We start from the raw sequence: 24,384 nt of genomic DNA, 5'->3' as shown, positions 1-24,384 counted from the left end.
GAGCAGTTATTTCTGTGATGTTTCTGAGATTCAGGAATTTCCTAGTTGGAAAACACAACATGCCAAATCAGGCTACAGATATAAGAAGCCACCTTTGATGTAAGCAACAGATCACAGTTTGCATTAAAAAATAAATTATTTAGATAGATATCAGTGTGTTTAGCCTTGCAGCAATATGGGTCAGCTGGTTGGTTGGTCCACCACTTTGGTCTGCCATATCTCAACAGTTATTAGATGGATTGCTAGGACATTTTGTACAGATTTACATATTCATATTCATTACATATTCAAGGTTAGCCAGAGGATGAATTGTAATGACTTTGGTGATCTCTTTTCTTTTTCATCAGGTCATATAGTGCTGATATGATGATGACCTGAAAGGGTTTATGACCAAATACCTGCACAGTTAATGACATTTCCCGTCAGCTTTAGCTGTACTTTGTGTTTAGTGCTAATTAGCTAAATATACCTGCGAAACCTCGCCATGTTAGCATTGTCATGTGTCAGCGAGCATGGCTGTAGACATTTAGTGTTGTTTAAGGAACACGCCAACTTATTGGGACTTTAGCTTATTCACAGTAACCCAAGGACACACGACAAATCGATACATACCCTTCTCATCTCCGTGCGTGTTGTAACTCTGACGAACATGTTGACAAAATAATGGCAACATGTTCCTGTTTACATGTTGTGATTTGTATAGTCACAGGGTGTACAAATAACAAGGTGACTATGCTTTTACTATCTTGTAATTGTTGACTCTATTACTCCAACTCTGAGCGAACTCCAGGCAAACTCTCTGCTCCTCACCACAGGGCTTCCGGTGCTGCTAGCAAATCACTCCGCCCAAGTAGCATAAGTAGCAGTGCTTCGCCTTTCTGAGAATATAGTTCCCAGTTTGCATACGGTTAGAAGATGGCTGTCTCATGTGACCTTGTTATTTGTACACCCTGTGACTATACAAATCACAACATGTAAACAGGAACATGTTGGCGTTATTTTGTCACTTATTCGGAGCAGTAGGCTAGTTGGAACCGGTTACCTCCAGGATCTGTGCTAGGCTTAGCTAGCGCTGGGGGCGTCAGACAGAGTTGCAACACGCACAGAGATGAGAAAGGTATGTATGGAGTTGTCTAACTCTGGGGGTTACTGTGAATAAGCTAAAGTCCCAATAAGTCGGCGTGTTCCTTTAACCCAGAAACAGGTGTTCCCAACCTTTTTGGCTTGTGACCCCTCAAAATGAACCCCGGTTCATCAACGGTTGCAAATGTCTACTGACTGTGACCAGTTCAAGTTCAGTTTTTCTTTTCCTCTTGTTTATTTAATACTTTTTCGAGGCCTGAGAAGGTAAAATGATCCAGCAATTCACAAGACAGAAAGGCAGCGATCAGAGGAAAGTCAGAAAAACGACCCCTCAGATATATCTACATACAGCTTTATACTTTTGGGGGTCCTGACTTCTAAGTTGGGACTGCGAACAGGATTTTAAGCTTTACTTTGCCAAGATTGCATCCTTGATATAGGCTTACTTTAGGAAACATTATATTGAATGCATTTTTGAATATGATGTAAATGTTGGCACATATACACTTGTCCAATACACACGCATATTTACAGTAGAGTTGCATAAATTGCCGCAGGGTGAGGAAATTGCTGGCTGGCAGTGAGGAAAAATCAGGTCAGCACAAAAAAACTGTAGTTAAGAAGCCTGGTAAGCCAGGAAGTCTGTGAGGATGTTAGAGGTGGACACAAAACACAATTCCACAATTCACAATTCCTTTGTCTATTGTGAGAAGTCTAGCAGGTGGACATTTTGGTTTTCCAGAAACGTGCCTTTGTCTCTCCGTGGTCTTGCAGTACAATGACTTTTCCAGACACTCCCAGCTGGGAAATAACTTGCAGTGTGTGTGTGTGTGTAATATAAAAAGATTTTATCAGTCTTTACCCATGTCTCCCCTTTTTTGTGTTCAGTGCAGTCATCTTCTTTCACATCGTCTTTTCTGTCTCTCCAGCCTTTTTCTCTGTTCCAAATTTACCCCCACCTCTCTCACTTCTCCTTCTGTCTGCCCCCACCACCCCTTCCCTTCTTTTACACTTCAAAGCTTTTGGAGGGTGTGTGATCTGTGTGGTGGGTCTCTAGCGCAAACAGCTCCCCAACTGCATCGCTTCCGCTCACTCCGTGGAGGTGTGCGTGTTTGATGGTGTGCAAATGTGTTTTTCATGGTATCCATCAAACACCTATTTAACAGCCACTATTTTCTGGCCTCAAATAGCTGGAGAGAGGAACACAATTTGTCTATCTGTGCGTGTCTGTCCGCACTGGAAAAATGAACTCATGTGGTCGGTCTTTGTATCTGGTTTCTGCTCATATCAGCTAATTTGCTTCCTGTATATCTGAGCCATTTCCTAAACTGTCCTCTGTGATAAGGACTGAACGAATCAAGCTCAAAGTTAGTTCGACAGAAAAAGTACAACATAAACTGTACATTCCGACATCATAAATTGTTTGTTGCCACTTATTGTTTTTTTTTCTTCTTTCCTCATTCCCTCTTCTCTCCAGTCCATTTTGCTGCTTGGGGCTGTGGCGTTGCTTTGTTTGGGCCTGGACCTCCTCTTCCTCCTCTTCTACTCATTCTGGCTTTGCTGCCGGCGACGCAAGAGTGACGACTCCTCGCACTCCCACACGCACTCCCATCAGCCCAGCGCCGACTGCTGCTGCACCGCCTGGTGCGTCATCATCGCCACGCTCGTCTGCAGGTGAGAGGCTATACCATTACAGTAACACACCGTCTGTACAGTCATAATAAAAATGTGTATTTAAAGGTGTTCAACTGCTGAAACTATGTGATTTGTTTTAATATCATTGCTTGAGTGAGAAAAAGGTTGATACATTTAATCATTCTCAAAGAAATTGCCCTGTAGCCTCAAGTGGGGTTTCTAACCTTTCTCTGGATTGATAGGGGAGGATTGGCACCGATTTGCTGGCTCGGTGTAATACAGCCTTAACTAAACTAAGGCCACGTACCAAAACGACCTTGGCATCGTTCCAAGAAAATTTGTGTCCAAATGGATCCATTTATAAATGACTCAACACGCTACTTCATATAGAAACTTCAGAAATTCAAAAATGCTACAGAAATTCACCAAAAACGGAGAAGAGGCAGAGCATGCTTGCGCTGTATACAAACAGACAGTAGAAGAAGAACCCAAAACACAACCTAGCTAGCTATATGCTACCTTCGATGCTACAGTGCAGTGTGGTTGTGGGCATTAGGACGGATGCATGTTTATGTAGGTGTTGTTGTTGTGGGGGAGAAGGTCGAAGGCTAGAGGTCGAGGGGTGTGGCGATGACATCATCGATACGCCAGTATGCTGCTTCGCCGTCCAAACGAAGCTGCGAGGGCGGCGTTTTTTTGAATTTTTTCACCCTGGGGTTTCAAAGGGTGGGGGCCGACCTGGGGCCTGTTTCACAAAAGCAGAATATATAAATCCAGGATAACTGATAAAGCGAGGCTTGACCTAGTCTAACCTGTGCAGCCTGGCTTGGTGCGTTTCACAAAGGCCGAGCCAGGCTGAGGAGGAGCGACTAGGTTGAGCGTTGAAGCAGCGGTTCAGATAGATGCGCGTCCACGGCTTTCCTCAAAAGACCGCGAGGTCGATCACAGATTTACTGATGCCAAAATGGAGACTTACGATATGTACATACTTTATACATAGTGAGCAGCAGCTTCTTATGGAAGTATGATATCATGAAATACATTTGTATAAAAAAAAAAAAAAAAACACGCCGCTGTAATGAAACAGCGAAAGCGTGCAGACGACCATTGCGGACCCGACTGAATGCGTAATTGTAGCCTAAATATATACATTAACTGACAACTGCTCTGAATTGAAACCGTCATAATCATACCATTCAAGGATTAGGCTACTAATCATTTGCGCCAAATTAACAGTTGTACTCTTTGCCTTAAAAGTAAGCAGAAGATAATGTTACTCAGGAAATTTACCATAAAGATCAATTTTTCACCACGCGCTAGAATGTGTACGTAAATATCTCTTTCACTCTGTTTCTCCCTCTCTCTCTCATGGGCTAAAATATAAATGTCCTAAGTCATATTAACTTCCACTGCTCGCTTTTAATGCAAAGTGTACAACTGTTCGTTTTTGCCAATGACAGTGACTTATTGAATGGTTTCAGTTAAGAGCAGTAGTTCATAAATGTATATTTTTAGACTATCATTCAGTCTGTCCGCTATTGTCTGCCACCGCTTTTTTCGCTTTTTTATTTGATAGAGGACGAGTTTCCTTCTCTACATATTATATGCCTTGCTCCCTGTATATATGGACATAGAAAATAAAGACACTAAAGAACTTAGACTCTAAAATCTAGAAACTATGAAGATAATTAAGTGATAAATTCCATGCACACTGTAAACATGAATGGAACAGAGTGATATTCATCAGTTATTTCCCCCCAAATATAAGGTCAAAAACCATTGAGGTGTCCTCTCCCTGTTGTCATGAATGCACAGTAGCCTACATCACTAGATAGTTACTGGTCCAGTGAACTAAGACTATAATTTGGGAGGACTGTACAATTAGGATATGTTCTTAAAATTGTACAATCCTCCCAAATTATAAGTTGCAGTTACTGGACAACACAATATTGTGTGCTAAGAATGCCAAATACAATGTACATGGAAGTGGAACAAACATGATACTTATTGTTAAAGAATAAAAAAAAAAAATGAATCAACCAAAATAATTCAAGGTGCATTGGTCAACTATAGAAATGTACAGTATTGTATGTATTGCCCTTAGTAACAGACTTCATTTAAAACACATTTGAAATTTGATCAGCCTTTTCTAATTATCTCAACAACTGCCATAATATATTAATTAAACTTCTAACAACAATATGAACATCAGTCTTCATACAGCAATATAACAGTAATAATGTCACATGAATAATTATAAAAATAATGGTCACAACTTTAAATAATAACAGTACTTAAATGAACAGCAATATGCACCTGTTGTATTTTAATCCAGGCTGATAACAATAGGGTAAAACCACTGCTGGGTGATCAGAAAAGGCTACAGGATTAAATAAATCCTGGCTGTTAGCCTGGTCAGGAGCAGGCTAGCTGTACAGAATAAATCTCCATGGTGATTTATGTGCCTCCGCTTTCGTGAAACCGAATCAAGGCTTAATTCATCCAGGATAACTGGGAAATCCCGGCTTAATCCCTTATCTTGGTTTTGTGAAACAGGCCCCAGGTTTTTCCTGGTCAGTGGCGAAATTGTTTTCTGAAACTGCAAAATAGCATGAGAGAACGTTTGCGCCGGAACACGCCTCCTCTTTTCGCTGAACCGCCCCCAGGAGCGCAAATACATTCCCTATTTTACCGACGTGCGTCTGTGGAGGGAAAAGTCCGCTGTGCGTCGGGTGCAAAATAGGAATGATACATGCGTCGGTGTACAAAGGCAATTGCGCTGAGTGCAAGATAGGGCCCACTATGTTTGAGTCACATAGTTACCCATTTCCTTGCATTAATAGTTATGTTTCCTTCCACCTACCGGTGATGTGCTCTTCTGTGAGTTTTGGGAAGAATAATGGATACTAAACAGAAGTCCCCAGTAGAGGTGCAAGATATATCGACTCAATATCGTTATCGCAATATATTGAAAGTGTATGAAATAGGTGCGTGGCTTAGTTGTGTTCGATTTAGAGCCCACTTGAAACACTATAATGATCTTGTTTGATTGGCCAGTTACCGTGCCACTTGTACACATTAGTGCACGTCAGCGCACGGGTCCACTACGTGACGAACCCTATGGAGCGTACCACGTGTGTGCATATTTCGACAGAGTGACAGTGTAAGTGAAGAAATAGACAACAAAACGGAACGAATCAGAGAAGAGAAAGAAAAGTTGTGTCCTGTTCTCTTTATTTATTTATTTTATACTGTCCAACCAGTAAAACATGTCCTGTTCTGTAGACGTGGTCCTTATTTATTTATTTATTTATTTATTCATTTATTCATGTTGGACCAGTCCAATATGACCGTCAGTTAAAATAAACCTTGTGTTGTGAGAAAACTTGTTTAATTTGTTATGAATCTATTTTGATGCGTTTTCCCGTAACTTTTGTAATTTTAAATGTGTTTTAAAAATATCGAAATTAATATCGATATCGCAATATTCATAATCGATATCGCATATCACATTTAGTCAATATCGTGCAACCCTAGTCCCCAGTCTGAGGAAACTGTGTAAACATTTTCAAATGGTGTGATAATGTCAAAAATGTATTGCCATCAAGTAGAAAACACGACTGCTTTTCACTGGACGGCATCCATACATACTCGACATAAATACTGTAAATCTACCTACATTGCACCAGTCAAGTCCACTCAGTCTTCTTTAAGCAAGAAAGCCCATGTGGTGTTACCGGGAGCCAGGCCCGTAGTTACACTACTTTGTGTTTATCTGACTCTGAAAGTTGTGTACACTGTGAGATCTTTGACCCAATCGACTCCAGCAGCAGGCTGGAGAGTATTTTGACCAGCAGTACTGGGCTGTGTGGACTCTGCTCTTCTTTGCACACACAGACATACAAACTATTCTTCTTTTATTTACTCCCTCATCACTCCCCCCTCCCCCCCCACCCCACCCTCTCCAGACATGTTCTCCCTCTCTTCCCCTTTTCTTCATCTCTTTTAGTCCCCCTCCGATATTTATTATTTCTTTCTGATCGTCCTTCTCCCTGGCCTAGAAAGGTTGCCATGGAGACAGAAGCAGATTTGATGCAGAGACGAGAAATGAATTATACAGTTAGGGGGAGCTATGTCTCTGTGTGTGTGTGTGTGTGTGTGTGTGTGAGTGTGTGTTGGCGTGACTCAGTGCTGAAGAGTGTTTTTGCAGCTCTTAATATTTTATGATTAGCTATAAAATTTCTTATTGAATATTTGATATGAATCTGAGTGTGGGTGTTTGTGTGTGTGTGGCTGTGCGGGTGTACTCATGAGATTCTTTGTCCACAATTTAATATGACATCATACTTTATTTTTGGCACATCACCGACCACATGTAGACTTCCTCCATTTGTGTGCAGGTGCTGTGTGTTTGGTTTGGATAAAAGAAGCTGTATCTTGTTGTATTACGTTGTTTACTATTGTGCTACATTTATATATATATATATATATATATATATATATAGTGCTGAAAGGATCAGTTGATTAACGGATTAGTCGATCAACAGAAAATGAATCAAAAGTTTTGATTATCAAACACTCTTTTAAGTCAGTTATTAAGAAAAAGATCTTTCCAGTTTCTCAAGAATACATTTAATTGTCTGTGAGTTTCAGATAGTTGGCCACAATCAAGTCATTCTAAGATGTTGTGGGCTGTGGCAACTTATGCTTTTCTCTTTTTTTTCTGACATTTTATAGGCAGAATGATTCCTTTATTAGTATAAAAAGTTATCAAGAGAATACTAAATGACAAAAATAATTGAGGATACGTCTTTTTTTTCTCTCCCAACGCTGTTTCCTGCACGTCAACTCAGAGTATCTGCCATACCAAGTACTCATGCGATAACAGTGCTCACTTTCCCCCAGATTTAAATATACGATTTATCACACTGCTCGGAGCTCGTTCATTTTTTATGTAAGGTGACATGAGACCAGGGATGCTGTTGCAATCAGAACTGAAACTGCAGCTGGCTGTGACTGACTAAATGTAACTGACAGCTCTAACACTGAGACTTCTATTAAACTATTTAAAGTTATCATTCCTAAAATTTCAGCTCTGGTTGATTTGGCAACATCCATGGTTACTGTTGGTTCAAGTACGGAATTTGAATCCAGTATGGGAATGGCGGACATCCCCAGTAATGATCAAAGCTACTAAATAGAGAGGTTATTACAGAATGTAACTATGTTCATTAATTACTGAATAAATGCCAACAATACTTAATATAAAAAAATGGTGTTTGATCATAAACATATTAAGGAGTGTAACTTTGTATGTGGATCGGTTAAGGAATTGCTGATACCCGACGTGCTAATTAAAGCATGTCGGAGGATTAAGAAAACACGATGGTCTCTTCAGAAGAGGTAATTATCTTCACTTGAGTTTTTGCGCAGGAAAGTCACCAGACGCCACACTTTTCTGAACATAGGCATCCTGAGAAATCCAGAGAGAGTTGTGTGGAGCTGATAGTCTTTATTAGCTTTGTAGCAACTCATTTGGCAACGGCTTGAATGTAACGGACGTTCATTAATATCAAAAAGTTAGGCACTAAAGCTTTAAAGTCAGTATGCACCAATCGGATTGGTGCATCCCTAAAGAAAAACTTTAGTTGTTGCCCTAGTCTTATAATGCTGATAACATTCTCTCACTATCTTGTGTAGTCAGTAGTGGGATTAGGTGTCTGTATATTATGTTGTAAACTGTTTACATGGAATAGCAGTTTGTGTATTCAAGATGCACTGTTACTACTGGGTAAAAAATAAGACTTGGCTGTACAACTAATTGGGTGCTTTTATTTTGGATCAGGTTGGTTTGGACTTGAACTCATCATGGACCCAATTTTGACAATATTTACTGTCTCATCTACTGAGCTTCAGCTGTGTGCATTTCAGTGTGCTCATTTAGGTACGGCAGAGCATTTTTGGGGTTATGATGTCAGTCCATTTCAGTGAAAAATGGACTGAAGCAGAGACTTAAGCAGTGCTCCATTCAACATTGCAACATTCAGAACAGGTTGCTGTTTCTCTAAGGAATAATAGTGATGAATGTGTGTTCTTCTATGTGAGTAAACAAGAGTGGAGGGAGATGATTTACTGTTGGACTGAGATGACACTTTAATGTGCCTCCATGCTTTAGTCTATTTTGCTTGTCAAGTCTGTTTCCCTCTGTTTTTGTCGTTTTATGTCACATGAACACATAAAGTCCCTTGTTAAGCTCTGAAACACACACACACACACACACACACCCTCTTACACAAAGGCGTGTGTGTAAACCAGCTATAATATGGGGGCTACTTAAGATCTAATGGGCTAGAATGAATTGCCTTAACAATGGCCATAAATTTCCCTCCACAAACCTGTCTGTTGTGTGCAGACAGAGACATCATCAATACAAAGAGTGCAGTCATACACACACATGTGCACATGCACACATACAGTAAACAAAGAGAAAAAAGGGGGCTACAAGAGCTTTACAGGGTGAGCAAATAAGAGCATCGTGCGGAGGGGCTGTGTGGGGAAAGAGAGTTTCAGTAGATGTGAAGAAATAGAGAGTGTAAAGGAGATTTCTTTGGAAGTGATGGTGTTGGGTGGATGAGGGGTTAGTTGTCTGTGAACATGGTTAAGGAGTACATGGTTTTTGAAGAAAGGGTGTTGGGGCCAGGAACCTCAGATATTGTAGCATGTGTCATGTGTGAATGTGGATGCAGAGCTGCAGAAGGATCATATTATGTGCGGTCTGGTGACCCAATTATTGTTGTGTGTGTGTGTGTGTGTGTGTGTGTGTGTGTGTGTGTGTGTGTGTGTGTGAATCATTCCTGGTATTGTAGTCCTGTGCCTGCTGGAGGCCTGAGGGTGACACCAAAGCAATGAGCTCAGCGCCGCCTGTTGCTGGTTAACAGAGGAACTGCACTTGATACCTTCACTCTGCTGCAGCTTTGTTGTTTTCGAATGCGTGTATCACTGTGAGAAAAGCAGAAAAAAAAAAACATTTTTGAACTCATTCACCCATATTGATTAATTTGATGCCATCTGATGGTTGAATTAATCATTGAGTTAACACTTGGCACTTCCTGTCTTCTGCCTCCCAGCGCTGGCATTGCTGTAGGATTCTACGGAAATGGGGAGTCGAGTGATGGGGCCAATCGTTTGGCGTACTCCCTTCGTCATGCCAACCGCACCGTGTCAGGGGTGGAGAAACTGGTGAGTAACCTATTGTATCCTTACACTTCTTTCTCAGGATCCAATAAAAAAAAAATGTAAACAAGGGATTCATGGCAGTTTTAAGGTTAATGTCTCTTTCCTGTTAATGTCCAGGTGTCAGACAGTGCCCTAGCCTTAAACCAGACAGTGGAGGAGAGCTTAGTCCAGTTGGAGACAGCTTTCCAGGAGCAGACAGACTACGTGTCCATCGTCCAAAAGTTGCAGGGACAGCTGGACGAGCTGGTAAGGCTGATGGTGGATATTCCCTTCTGGTCCAATACTGAAGTTTCCCTGGAGGACTTGGCCCGCAAGACGGAAGCTTTTGATTTTTACAGGTCAGTACTAACAACTAATGCTATGTGTTTGTAATGCAAAAAGTTATCTGCTGGATTGAAGTGAAAACTGATCTGTTCAGGGGGAATTCAACAAAGTTATGGTATGATGTTTTTATATTACAATGCATCCAGTATTATCCCTCGGTTTTTGCTAAGGCAAGGCAGCTTTTATTTGTATAGCACATTTAAGCAACAAGGCAATTCAAGGTGCTTTACATTAAACATGAAAGTTTAAAACAGTTAAAAATATAAAACACCTTAAATAGAATAAGACATATATGAAATACAAGAATAAAAGTTACAGTGCAGTATAAGAAATGAACAATTATTTAAAGGAGCATAAAAAATAAGAAGTTTTCAGCAGATGGAAAATCATTTCAGACTGGCTGGAGGGTGCAAGGTAAAACCATTTAAATGTACAACTCTAGCCATGATCTGATTGTGACCCTGGTATATGGGAAATGTCCTTCATGGTGTGTGTTAAAGGATTAATTTGCTCAATCCCAAAAGACTACCGCCCTCTACTTTATGGCCGATGTGTTTTTCTTCTTTGTAGTGTGTTATGAAATATCCCCTATTTATATGAAACACTGTGGTTGTACATTTGTATGTTTACAGGTGGCTGGGGTACCTTAGCCTGCTGCTGTTTGATGTACTCATTTGTCTTCTGGTGCTCTTCGGCCTTATACGCAACTCTAGAGGCACTCTGATAGGGTAAGCTACTTCACATCGTACCCCAAACATTGCTCCTAGAAAGGATGTGGATGAGCCAAATCCTTTCTAGACTGTGAATCTGTGTCTGTTAAAACTGTGTAATACAAGTCATGTTGGTAAGCTGAATCTTTAAAAAATATGTATTTGTGTGTCCTTCAGAGTGTGTCTGCTGGGTGTTTTGACTCTGATAATCAGCTGGGGGTCTCTCGGCCTGGAACTGGCTGTCGCTGCTGTAAGTGTAACCATGGCAACATGGCAGAGCTCTCTGGCTCTGCAGTGATGTAATCTTTTCTCAGTGCTCGAGCGCGTGTGTTCAGCATGGATGTTACTTTAGCCTGATGTGTGTAATGTGTGTTTACCCTCTTACAGTCAGCCAGCGACTTCTGCGTTTCCCCGGATACCTACATCACCAGGGTAACCAAGGAAAACGCTGTCATCAACCAAGGTATGCAGACAAGAAAATACAGAACCAGGGAACCACTGGTTTCAAGCTGTTTCTAAGGGTTTTGTTTCCAAAACCTTTAGGCTTGTGAATCGTAAAATGTCCATTTGTTGTGAGCACTTAGATAGATAGATAGATAGATACATACATAGATAGATAGATAGATACATACATACATAGATAGATAGATAGATAGATAGATAGATAGATAGATAGATAGATAGATACATAGATAGATACATAGATAGATGTGGATGGATGGATGGATGGATGGATAGATAGATAGATGGATGGATAGATAGATAGATAGATGGATGGATAGATAGATGGATGGATAGATAGATAGATGGATGGATAGATAGATAGATGGATGGATAGATGGATAGATAGATGGATGGATAGATAGATGGATGGATGGATAGATAGATGGATGGATAGATAGATAGATGGATGGATGGATAGATAGATAGATAGATAGAGAGATAGAGAGATAGAGAGAGAGAGAGAGAGTACTTCAACCAAAGACTACCTCAGATTGTTTTATTTGAGTATTTTTAGAGGCCTGAAGAGATGAAACAATCCAGTATTTCATAAGGAAAAAAAAAGATTCTGAGTACCATACTCATTTCACAACTACTCATATTTATGACAACTGGGGATGACTTAGGCTTGCCACTGCTGTAAAAAGACAACACATTTTATAATGTGTGATTGGTAGGGTTAGTTATTTATAATACTGGAATTTTAAGAATGAAGGATTAAGATAGGATTGGTCAATGGACTGCTCATAGGCAGATAATGTAGGTTGACAAATAAGCAGAAACATCTTGAATAGATTTTTAGAATTCACACTGACAGTTGACTCTCACCCTGACATGTCGCTTCTATTTTAAGAAACAAGTGTGTGCGTTGTAGTGTATCCAAGGGGATTGTGTTTGACTGACACCCTGGTATCTAAAAGCTCTTACTCTCTCTCTCTCTCTCTCTCTCTCTCTCTCTCTCTCTCTCTCACTCTCTGCTGACTGCAGTGCATCAGCAATCCTACACGCTCCCCCAGCTCGCTCTTCCTCCTGCCTCTCTCGAACGTGAAAAAAAAAAAAAAAAAAAAATCGTCAGAGCACATTTTGGCTTTTTCACTTAGGGTCATTATCTGATTTGTTCTCTCTCTTCATCCTTTTATATCCTTCTTTACCTCTCAATTGCTCCCTTTCTTCCTCTCCCTGCCTCACTTCTCTCTTTGCACTCATCTAATGAGTTCTGTTGTCTGTCAGTTGTTTCCGCTCTGTAGCGCACAGATGTTGCCTCTGTAACACACACACACACACACACACACACACACACACACACACACACACACACACACACACACACACACACACACACACACACACACACACACACACACACACACACACTCTTTTATGCCTGAGTAATACTGCTAACAAGCCTCCATAGAGAGATTGTAGGCTTAGAATGTCTTAATACATACTGTGATAGTGTTTGCCTTTCGTTCATTAAACTCTATATTTTAAATGTATATATAAGTATTCTATTGACATGTATTTATTGATGAATTCGCAGATATTCTGCAGTATTACCTGAGGTGCAGCCCGGGCCAAATTAACCCCTTTCAGCAGGTAACTTCACCCTCTTGTTGAAGTTATTCTTTTGATTTTTTTTTTTTTTTTTTTTAAAGAATGCATTCCTCTTTGGTTCCTTTATTGTCGGTGATTTACCTTCTTAAACCTGTAAAGCAATCAAATAACCCAAATATGTTTTTTGTGTGTGTGTGTGTGTGTGTGTGTGTGTGTTTTTCCCCCATTTGTGTCTCTTGTGTCTCTCTGTTTGTTTTGTAGAGGCTGTCAGGGAGTCACAAAGCATTGGTGGAGATGCAGGATGATGTGGCAGAGCTACTGAGATCAGCAACACGTGACCATGCCAACACCAAGGTGTGTGCGCTTGTGTGTGCAATGATCTGTAGGTCTTTATTTTTACGGATGAGTGGATTTGCGTTAGTGGGAGCGTGATAAAAGTGGCGGTTACGAAAGTGCCACGTGTCTATCTGCTGTGTGAGGACGCACATGAAGGCGGATATCTACATTTGAGCACGCATGAGTGTAACCTTTGCTTCTTGTGTGCAGGGGAGTCTGGAGCAAATCCAGTCTGTACTGAATTCCACCGAGGTTGGTCTTCACCAGCTGACTGCTCTGGTCGACTGCCGCAGCCTACACATGGTGAGTCACTTTGTGTTACAAGAGAAAAAACTCCTCAAATCCAAGACTTTCTTCACAACTGACTCCTCTGCTCTCCATGTAGGACTACGTTCAGGCATTGACTGGGCTGTGTTATGACGGGGTGGAGGGTGTCATCTACCTGGTTCTCTTCTCCTTTGTCACTGCTCTGATGTTCTCCTCCATTGTGTGCAGTGTGCCACATACCTGGCCTGGCAAGAGGTAACACACACACATACAGTCTCTCTCACAAACACGCAAGACTCGCACAAGCATTTACATTTCTGAATCTATCTCTTCAGTTAATCTCTGCACTAACAGCTAACATGTAAACTTGTTCTAACTTCGTAATTGTTTAACTCAATTCATCTTATGACCTGAAAACAGTGGAAAAGACCCATAAAGAATCTACTCGGTGCCCATGCATGTCATTCTTTAAGTGTTTTTGCCTCCTGGGCTGTTGTATCCTTCCGTACATTTTCTTGCCTGTCTTTGCATCTATCCAGTTTTGTTTATTTTTATTGTTTGCCGTTAGCACTGCCAGTCTGGCTGATTGTTTGTTTCTATGTTTGTACTTATCTCTCATTTTCTTTTCTCCGCTGTGGACTTGGAGCAACCAGTGTTGTGTTAGATTGTGTGTCACCACGTTTTATTTTTTTTTCTGTGCCCCACTTCCTCCTTCTGTTCCGTCCCCTTCCTCCTCTCTCCCTGTCCTGATTTGGAAATGCTTTGGGCTTCAGCGAATGATGGTGGATATCAAGGACATTAAAACGACCCTATGGTCCGATGAACGGCCCGTCCAAATAGCCATTCAAACAACCAAATAATTATCAGTGCAAAGAGCTCTAGACTAGACATGCAGTAACGAGTTTCACTCTGGTGAACGATTTGAATTATGAAACAGCTGTGCTATAATAGTGGTGTTTTACGCTTGTTTGTTAGGTGTGAATTACCAGCAATGCTAATGCATGGCCCAGCAGGTATTACACAATAATCCATAATGGCCCAGAATTTAGCAAGAATAACTGCTCATGGGGTTGGTTGCATATTAGGCTGACTGTGCTGCAACTGCAGAGTCTGTTTTATGGGCTGCACAGCTTAGCTCTTTTTTTGGTTGCCTGAGTGAAATACCTCCATCTGGTGGCCACTCAATGCAGTAACTACTGTTGTGCCTCATGTCTCTGTTGACATACTGTAGCGCCCTGCTAAATACAGTATGTGCTTCATACAGCTCCCTCCCTCTTTACTTCTCTGAAACATTACCAGCCTGATGTGATTTGTTAGTGTGTAGATAGCTGGTATAGGCTTCCAAAAAAATAACAAAGAAGAAAAAAATATATAGTCTTTATAGTAGGGGCTTGTACATGTACATGTATTTTGTGGTTGACCCATACATTGTAGAAGCCAGTACATTTCTGTAGCCAGAAATCCAACTTCCAAATCAGCACATATCTTATTTGATGCCTCATTCTGTTACGTTGGCCGTTTTACATTTTTGACCATTTTATGTCTGAAAATGGTTTGCCCAAACCAGCCATGTTATCTCCTTTTTTCCTGATGTTTTTGCTTTAAGTTTTATGGGGCACTCAGTGATGCATGAAGTACTTGAAAGAAAATGGATTTTTGAAATTTGATTAAATTTCGACAATTTAAAATCGACAGTAATTATCAGTAGCGAATCCTCTATGTCAAAAGAGGATGACTGCATGAAGAAAATGTCTGCATGTTTCTACATATTAAGATAACTTTGAGGATATGGAAGAGTCTACTATCTTCATACAGTTGAATATTATGTAACCCAAGAAAAAACAGCTTCATGGGTCCACTCTGGGCTGTATAGTAAATGTTAGAGACCCCACTGTACTTGTAGCGGACCTGTTTTGTAGATGAATGCTGCCCATGTTCCTTTTCTTCTTGTTCAGCTGCTTTTGGTGCTGAAGGCATGGCCTTACCCAGTCTTTTGTATCAGGGGACTCCACATAGTACAAGTACAACTTCCCCTCTCCTAACCTCCTCTTCAACCACTTGTTTACACTCTGTTGTCTCTCTCGGATCTCCCTCCCCTCTACCTTTTCCCCTCCTATCCATCATGCCCTCTCGTGCCCTGCCCTTACCCTGACCAATTGAAGGACGGATGAGGAAGACGGAGAGGATGAGTCGGGTGCCTCACGGGGCGGTGTGCACGATAACCTGTACCGCGTTCACATGCCCAGTCTCTACAGCTGTGGCTCCAGCTACGGTAGCGAAGCTAGCCTGCCCGCTACAGCCCACACTGTCAGCAATGCCCCCGTCACTGAATACATGTGAGTTAGCACCCACCGCTAGCTAGAGGCTAGCAGGATCAATACACTGCCTGCCATAGGTAGCTGATGCTTGCCCCCTCCTCCCCCCGGTGACCCAGACTAGCAGCATAGCAACTCTCACTGCCTGCAATATGATAAGTTAGAATAGCTAGTTTTTTGCTCTGTATGGCTCGCATGTCCCTCGTGACACATTGTCAGCAATATTTCTCTCAGTAAATTACATCTCTTTACTAGCTTTCCCTTTATTGCTGATAGAAAGAATTGCTGCCTGCTGTATCAGCCAGCTATCCAGTTTCAGTCCACAATGTTAGCAGAAAACCTGTTAAAAGAGAATTCAGGTTTGCACTCGCAATAGTATAAGTTAATACTTTCACCCTGCTTGCTACGTGTTACAGTTTGCCAAAGGACTGCTTGCTCTGAATACAACAAATAATAGTGAAGAGAAATAAGCATATATACCTCTAGTCTGCCACTGCTTGCTACTATTTTAGCCGTAAGCTAATTAAGTTCTATGTGGTGTTTCCTGCTAAGAAAAAAAATTTAATTAATAAGACAGGATAGTACAGTACTTGTATTATGTAGTATTGTGAGTTTTTTTTTGACCATTAAAGGACCATGTTTTTCATGTTTTGGGCCATTAATAAATCCTGTATGCTTAACAATACCGACTATGTTTTAAAGCATACAGTAGGGTTTTTAGAGGGATTTATTTCCTTTCACATAGCCAGTCAGTTTTAGTCCATACCAGAATAGTTTTGAGATTTGACACTTGCCTGAGATATGTAGCTAATCCCTTAAAGTGAATATTAGCTTTTTTTAGTCAAAGTTAAGCTATCATTGCATGATTATATAGTTGTGAGCATATTTATTTCTTCCTTGTCATGCTTGTGGAATCTGACATTCAAGAACAATAGTCAGCTGCCAGCAGCAAGACTACCAGCTGCCAAAGGACCAGATTAACATAATCTTAGGAAAATCAGATCAATAACATACAGTAGACCTATACTTTGGCAGTAATGTCAACTATGCATTTATAGTAAATGGACCGAAACATAGAAAACCACTTATTTGTCCTTTAAGTACAACAATCTAATTTTTTTTTTACTGAAACAGAGCTTTAAATACTGAACAATGATCAATGTGTGTTGTTTATATCAAGCTACCTGGGTACAAATACGTTTTACTAGTTTAAAAACGTTGGACTGTTTTAGGTCATTTTGATTTATTTACCTTGTGGGAACTCTCCCGTACATATCTCTTTGCATTAATACTGTAAGTTGAACCATGTTCCTTCAGTTTCTTTCAGACATTCATTATCTACCTAAGGTGTAAAGGAGTCTAACTGTCAACATCAGTGATAAGTTGTGCTGTTGTACATAAAATACAAGAGATCATAGAGATAGCCCTTATTCGACTCCCTTTTAAATTGTGCTCGCAAGGGACATTTGAAGCTTAATGAAAGAATATTTTATGTTCGAGTCGTCTTTTTTTAATCCTTTAATAGTTACAAATTACCAATATATACTCTTTATTTTTTTATATTTTTTTTTTTACAATTTGTGCCTAAGACCAGTTTCCTGTGGGTACACACTCACACTGATAAAAGTACTATTTTACTGAGCCAGTGTCCCATTGTGAGACTAAATGTTTGTTTTTTTGTGAATTGTTAGGAAGGAATGTTAACTATGTCGCACTGTGGCAGAGGTGTTTAACCCCTGGCTATGTGGTAACACCAAGCTTAAGTTCCTGACTTGTAATTACTACTGAGGCCATTTGTCAGAGAGGCATTAAAGTCACAATCATGAGCAGACCACAGATGGACAACAGATCAACGGCTCAACAACTGAGCACCAGTGGCAGGGTGACCACATGCAGTAACCTCTTATTCTATAATGCAGGAGCCAGAACGCAAACTTTCAGAACCCTCGGTGTGAGAACACCCCCTTGATTGGCAGGGAGTCCCCTCCACCCTCTGTAAGTGCACACTTTCTAGAACACACTCTCCCTCCACTATCTTCCAATACCCACAGTGCAGCTTGGGAAATATTCAAAAACCGCAGAACCCACAGAGATGGCGTTTTAAAAAAAATTATATAATTTAAGAATGTAACGAAGGAAGCATGGTGTTGATAAATGCATTATATGTCTGGTGTTTTTATAGCGTGCCAGTGTGGATATTGGAAGGTAGCCCCCTATCCCTACACCACTGCAAGTGTCCTCTGTGCTCAAACTAGACCGTGATCATGGATCGCCTTTTATGAAGGTCATTTTGGCAGCCTGGGATAACTGGAAGTTTGAAAAGAAGTCTGTTGTTAGTAGGCTTTGCACTTGCATCAAAAGAGACACTCACCTCTTTTGATAAGTGTAATTGTCGGGTCATGTTAGACACAAAGTTGTCCTCTATTTCTGATGTAAAACGTCTGGTTGGTTGTGAGGAGAACTTGTAGACCACGTGACAACAGATGGACCAGTTCAGAGACATCATTGAGAGAACCTCTTGGGGATTTTTTCTAATATTTAGAACTGTAGTACATCAACCTTTTATCGTTCAACACCAAAAGACACAATTCTGCCAGTCTTGCAGGTGCACCTCTTGTTTCAACTATTTGTCACAAACAGGTTGACTATTCTGGCTTTGACAAGGTGCTGCTGGGCCTGTAGTTGTGGATGTTGTTCCATGCAGTATCAAGTGTATACGTTTGGGGCTACAATACTGTGAACTGACACAATTGAATCCACAAATCTAGCAATTATTACTTCATGTCAACTGGCCGTACCCTGCAGTGACGATGAAAGATCTTAGATTTTGAGCCCAAACCTCTAAACTTCCTGCTCCCCTCCTCCACCCCCCCCCTCCCTGTTCCCACAGTGTGTCTTATGTGTGCATTTTCTTGTCGAGGTGTATGTGTCCTCTGTTTCTGTGCCCCCTCACCCTTCACCATTAAAGTGACAGGAGCACACGTTTCCCGCCTCCACTGTTGAACTGTAGCGCCCACCAAAATGGCCACGATTCGTCACTCTTAGGCAGGGGCTGTCGACCCCGGCTGCTGCCCAGAGTGCTCCCCCATCATCAGCGTCTGCAGTGATGTGGAAACCAGACCTCCGACAGTAACTAGCTAGCCGCTCACAAGAGACCACTAACTCATACCAGGCTAACCTACTACATCAGAACTAGAGCACTAACTACAACAACAACAACAACAACAACTGACAAAATGGACCACATCTGCTAATTTACAATAACATCATCCAGACCTAATCAGCTGTTATATAACTAATGACTGTTGTAATCAAACCCCCGGCTGTCCAAATGACTAGTCAAAGTATTTCTGCTGTACCTGTTTGTGTTTGTTTACCTCACACGTCGTAATCCTATCTATCTATCTATCTATCTATCTATCTATCTATCTATCTATCTATCTATCTATCTATCTATCTATCTATCTATCTATCTATCTATCTATCTATCTGTCTGTCTGTCTGTCTGTCTGTCTGTCTGTCACAACCATTCACATTTAACTGAGACTGTTTCTACAATAATTATTGTATTCTTCAGTTTAAATAAGGCTGGATCTTAATCTATACATGTTTTCCTCTTCTCTCCTGCTTCTAATTTTATCCTACTTCAATTTCTCCCTCTGGTTGTCTTCTTCCCTGACATATTTCCCTCTGTCACCCACCTCTTCCTCTACTCCACCTCTATCCCCTCCTTTTGTCCTCACTGTCCTCCATCTGTTCAGTACACCTCCAGTATGAGAGCAAAGTACCTGGCTACCAACCGACCGGACCAGAACCGACGCTCCGTTCCCAACGACCAACTGGACCCAGCTAGCCGGGCTCACCCCACTGCCCGACCACAGTCCTCAGTCCACTAGAAACTGTCCACAGAACTGCAACAGTCCACCCCAGTACTGCCTAAATCCAGTTTTCACAGCCAATAACAATAATAATATCCAACTCAGCGTTCACCAGAGCTCAACCAGAGCGCAGCGTTTAAAGCACCTACAGGACCCATTGAATTACACCGACCGGTTCACCAGAAACAACAACTCAGCAAGTCAGAACTCATCAACCAAGCACCTCAGCAAAGGACCGCACTTTGAAGATCGACTTCTACTTCGCACCCCAAATTATCCAAAAGTTAAAAAGATGAAGCGCATCTCAGAAAATTTCTACTCCTCTTCTTAGTGGACACACACACACACACACACACACACACACCCCAAGCTGCTCGTTCCCCCACTGCTGTTATGGATCAGCCCACATACCCACAATGCACAGCAACTAAAGCGCCTTGGCTCTGTCTCCACTTTCTTCTACTACTTTTCAGTTCTCTACCCCTCCACTGGGATCCATACACTGTCCTCCAGTGGAGACAGCTCTCACTACTCAATCCCCTGAGACTTTTACATTCAGACCACACACTCACACACAGACAAGCGACACACACACACACACACACACACACACACACACACACACACACACACACACACACTGTACAGACCTGTAAATAGTAAACGTGTGCTTTACTCTGATTTCATGAGAAGTGGACTGTTGAATCATTACTGGTAATGTGGTGTGCTGCGTGTTTCTCATGGAACTTTTTGCTGTATCTCTCATATAAACACACACACACACACACACACACACACATATAGACGGACACATCTGTATAAATAATAAGCCAGTGAATTAGAAAGCCATGTTTAGATAAAAACAGTACCACCACATCCTCTTTAGCTTAGTCTAACTAGGACTTGAATCGTGCTCGAAAAGTGTGTCCACATCTCTTTCTGTATTTGTTTACATGCACATACAGTACACATGTCGATTAAGGCATTTTTAACATAAGCATAAGCCAGAAATCCTGTTGTGGAATAACTGTTATGAATTTTGGGGATTGAAGCGAGAGACAAAGGACATGAAAAGGTTCAACCTGTGCCAAAAAAACTGAATAATGATTCTGTCCTCATCTTCTACTGCCTCCACGTCTCAAAGAAGGGAAAAGAACTTGGAATCTTGGAATGTTTTCCCGACTGTAAATAAAAAGGGAACGGTAAAGAGACTTGAAAAAGGAAAACGATGGACAGAAATCAGATAAGACTCACTGAAAATTGCGACTACACATTTGCCAGGTGCTACGTAAGCCAGTCAAGATCCCAGAAGACGATCAGGAATGAGGAGGGACGGAAACGTTTTTGGTTTTTTTATTACTTTAATGTTTTGTTTTCATTCAGGGATGTGATCAGGAACATAAAAAGCAGTAAAAATAAAACAGCTTTCCATCATTACTGAAAGGAAGTTGTGTCCCGAGTCCTGAAAAAAAATCATGTCCCTAATAAATAATGTTACATAAAAGTGTTTCAAAATGAAGGAAAGTGGGTGTTTTTCATGTTTTATCATAAGCTGAATTCAGGATGTGATACTGTGACCAAGTAGTATTCTGTTTCTTCTTCTATACTGTTTTTTTTCTCTCTTCCTGTGTTTTTATTTTGTTAACTGGTGATCTTGGATCAACTTTTAGCCAATAGTTGTGAGTCTATCTTTTATTTAATTTTTTTACCCACAAGCACAAATTCTCTTCGAGGTGACTTTGTGAGATGCTTTGCGAGATGGAGAAGTAAAACACACTGCCTGGGACACTGCCAGTGGTTTTTCCTCCCGCTCTAAAACTCTCTGTACAGTGTATAAAAACTGTATTCGTGTACCCGTGTGTGTGACATCACTGCAGTGTGATTGGCTATTGCTCTATCTCAGTGTTACTGTGTGTAAGTACGGTGAACAGTGTGTCTGACTGGCAACAAGCAAGGGCCAGCCTATCTAGCCTGAGTCATTTCTACACAGACGCCACGCATGCCCTCATACACACGCATTGAAACACATACATACATGCTGTACAGACATTTACATTAAATACACACCACAGTTTCTCATAAAAACCCATCTTTCCCTACTTTTGTCCTGTTTACATTCACATATAGAGCTCTAGTAACTGCACGCCCTCCCACAGCTGTGACATCACTACTGATAACCATTTGCATTATGGGTGATGTAGTAGGTAGTAACCGCATTTCAGAGAAACCTGGAATGTAGTAATTAGCTGAGTGAGCAGAGCCCTAACATTCAAACACCTTTCAACCACCATTCCTGTATTCGAGCATTTTAATATTGTATTAATAATCAATGACCACTTCTCGTATTAGCGAGACAATCTTAAACTTGTGATTTTACTAGAAAGAAAATGTCCATGTTATGGTAACAATGCTACCTATGGTCTAGTACTTTACAGTGTTTTTTTTGCACCATAAATGCAAACAATGTTAAGATCTGTGGGACTAGTCACTGATTAATGGCCTTTCATAATGTTTTTAAACTGTTACAGCACTCTTCATATCACAACATGTTTTTTTTTTCTTTCCTTTTTTTTCTCTCTCTGTCTTGTAAAAAAACAAACTTTAAAGATAAAATAATAGCTAGCTGTTTTGTAGGAGAATAAAGGCAAGAGCAGCGTTTTTCCTCTCTTATTAATGGTGAATGACTCTCTGTCTTGCAATGTTTTAATACAACTATTCCAGTGTAATCTGCACACCTGACTTAAAGTTGTATTTGAATTCCTGGAATTTGAATTGGGATTTAACCAATCTGGTGCAGTCTGCTGTCTTGATGGGGGGAAAAAAAGATTTAAGAGTCCGCCATGTTTGTGTGTATATGTGGTCATTTTCAGGAGTTCAAGTACACTTGTGTCCAGATGTGACAGACAAACAATGTTTTCTATGGCTGTTTTTATTTTGGTTTAACTAAGATATTAATGATGTACATGTCAAAACTGTGGTAATGATCATTCAGCCTGGAATAAATGTTTAAAAAAAGAAATTAAAGCAACTTTAACATACTGACCAAGACTGCGGGTTCTTTTTTAATGTGAGTGAACAAACAGAGTGGTCCGTGTCGTGTTAGTCTTTTCATTGACGTCACTTGATAGATAATACAGCAATAGCTGAATCCGTCAGGTCTGCAACATCTTAGTTTTCACAAATTGAAAACTCAAAGTGAATGTTTTGAAAGATCTCTCCACTAAACACACTTTCCTACCTTATTGATTCATTTCAACTGTCTACTGCTTAATGAAATCAGTTATACATACAGTACACTACCGGTCTAAAGTTTGGGGTCACTTAGAAATTTCCATTCCACTCCATAATAGACAGAATACCAGCTGAGATCATTTGCATTGTTTTTTTTAACCAGGGCAGCAGTTTTCAGATTACATTATGTCCTTAGATAATAGACCTTTTTCAAGGCAGACATGTCGACATGTCATAGTAGGAAAGTACTAGACCATAGGTAGCTGCTGTGAAAAAAGGTCCATTGCAAAAGGGTTCTCTAATGTTTATTCAGTTAGCCTTTTAAAATGATATCAGATTAGTAAACAGATAGTGCCTTTGGAACATTGGATGAATGATTGCTGATAATGGGCAATGTAGATATTGCATTAAAGATCAGCCACTTCTTTCTGCAACAGTCGAGAACCCCTGTTTTTTTTTCTGTAATGGTCATTTCTAAGTGGCCCCAAACTTTTGACCGGTAGTGTATATAGTTGTATATAACTATGTGCCTTACTAATTATATCAAGTAGAGAGTGATAGTGATCGATGGTGATGACATGAGGGAAATACCTCCTTTAATCTCCATTTATTGTAGTATTAGTGTTTCACAATGATGAGTGCCTTTAATACAATGTTTTAGGGTTCCGTTTATTTTACTGCAGCCGCTGGGTGTAAGTATCATGTTGGGAAATACGAACGATGTGTTGCCAATGTTTGTTTCTTTCATTACCTCTTTATGTTCACAGTTTAACCGATTTCATTAGAAAACTTGCATTTTGAACTCCTGAACTCAGATACATTAGTCCTCTGTGTTTCGCATAACTGCTGTATTACATTTTTAAAGTATAAAAGCCAAGTCCAAAGGGGCAGCTTTCAACTGAACTCACAGCTAATGGAAAAATATCAAATATGATCAAAAGAAAATCAAACATACTTGAAATGCCTCCTTAGCGTATTTACTCAGCATAGATTACTGTTACTGACTCACTGATGCCATGTACTTAGCTCTGTTAAGGCGTGGAATACCAGGAATTTACATTACATCATCAAACTACACTGGACTCCTCACTCAAAATCAGAGATCTTCAACAGGGGGTTCGGGACCCCTAGGGGGTCCTCAGAGTCACTGGAGGGGGGGGGGGCCTCCATATTATTGTCAATTTTGGAAAAATTAAAATGTCTAAACATAATTCCCACATATTATTAGCAAATCTCCACTGATGACAGACTAACTGGCCTATAGGTAGTCACTAAGATAGCCGTACAGTTCATCCTAAAGATTCACTGTGCCAC

At 40.6% G+C, this 24,384-nt stretch overlaps 1 protein-coding gene across 2 annotated transcripts in view; it reads left to right on the top strand.

Annotated features, from left to right (window-relative positions):
• LOC120567658 (protein tweety homolog 3-like) overlaps window positions 1-22,881 on the top strand; it is a 29,664-nt gene extending 6,783 nt beyond the window's left edge. Inside the window, exons 3-15 of one of the 2 annotated variants that reach the window (XM_039814621.1) lie at window positions 2,561-2,757; window positions 9,846-9,957; window positions 10,072-10,292; window positions 10,911-11,006; window positions 11,166-11,238; window positions 11,376-11,451; window positions 13,030-13,085; window positions 13,305-13,397; window positions 13,590-13,682; window positions 13,765-13,901; window positions 15,809-15,982; window positions 17,881-17,956; window positions 19,723-22,881. In XM_039814621.1, coding sequence (XP_039670555.1) covers window positions 2,561-2,757; window positions 9,846-9,957; window positions 10,072-10,292; window positions 10,911-11,006; window positions 11,166-11,238; window positions 11,376-11,451; window positions 13,030-13,085; window positions 13,305-13,397; window positions 13,590-13,682; window positions 13,765-13,901; window positions 15,809-15,982; window positions 17,881-17,956; window positions 19,723-19,857 — 1,539 coding nt within the window. In that variant the 3' untranslated portion in view covers window positions 19,858-22,881. The remainder of the gene's footprint in view (window positions 1-2,560; window positions 2,758-9,845; window positions 9,958-10,071; window positions 10,293-10,910; window positions 11,007-11,165; window positions 11,239-11,375; window positions 11,452-13,029; window positions 13,086-13,304; window positions 13,398-13,589; window positions 13,683-13,764; window positions 13,902-15,808; window positions 15,983-17,880; window positions 17,957-19,722) is intronic. The other variant, XM_039814629.1, reaches the window with a different exon arrangement.
• Window positions 22,882-24,384: the final 1,503 nt, after the last annotated feature.

This window comes from Perca fluviatilis, chromosome 1 (genome assembly GCF_010015445.1).
Source record: "Perca fluviatilis chromosome 1, GENO_Pfluv_1.0, whole genome shotgun sequence".
NCBI classification, from domain to species: domain Eukaryota; kingdom Metazoa; phylum Chordata; class Actinopteri; order Perciformes; family Percidae; genus Perca; species Perca fluviatilis.
This window is presented reverse-complemented; position numbering and strand designations above follow the sequence as displayed.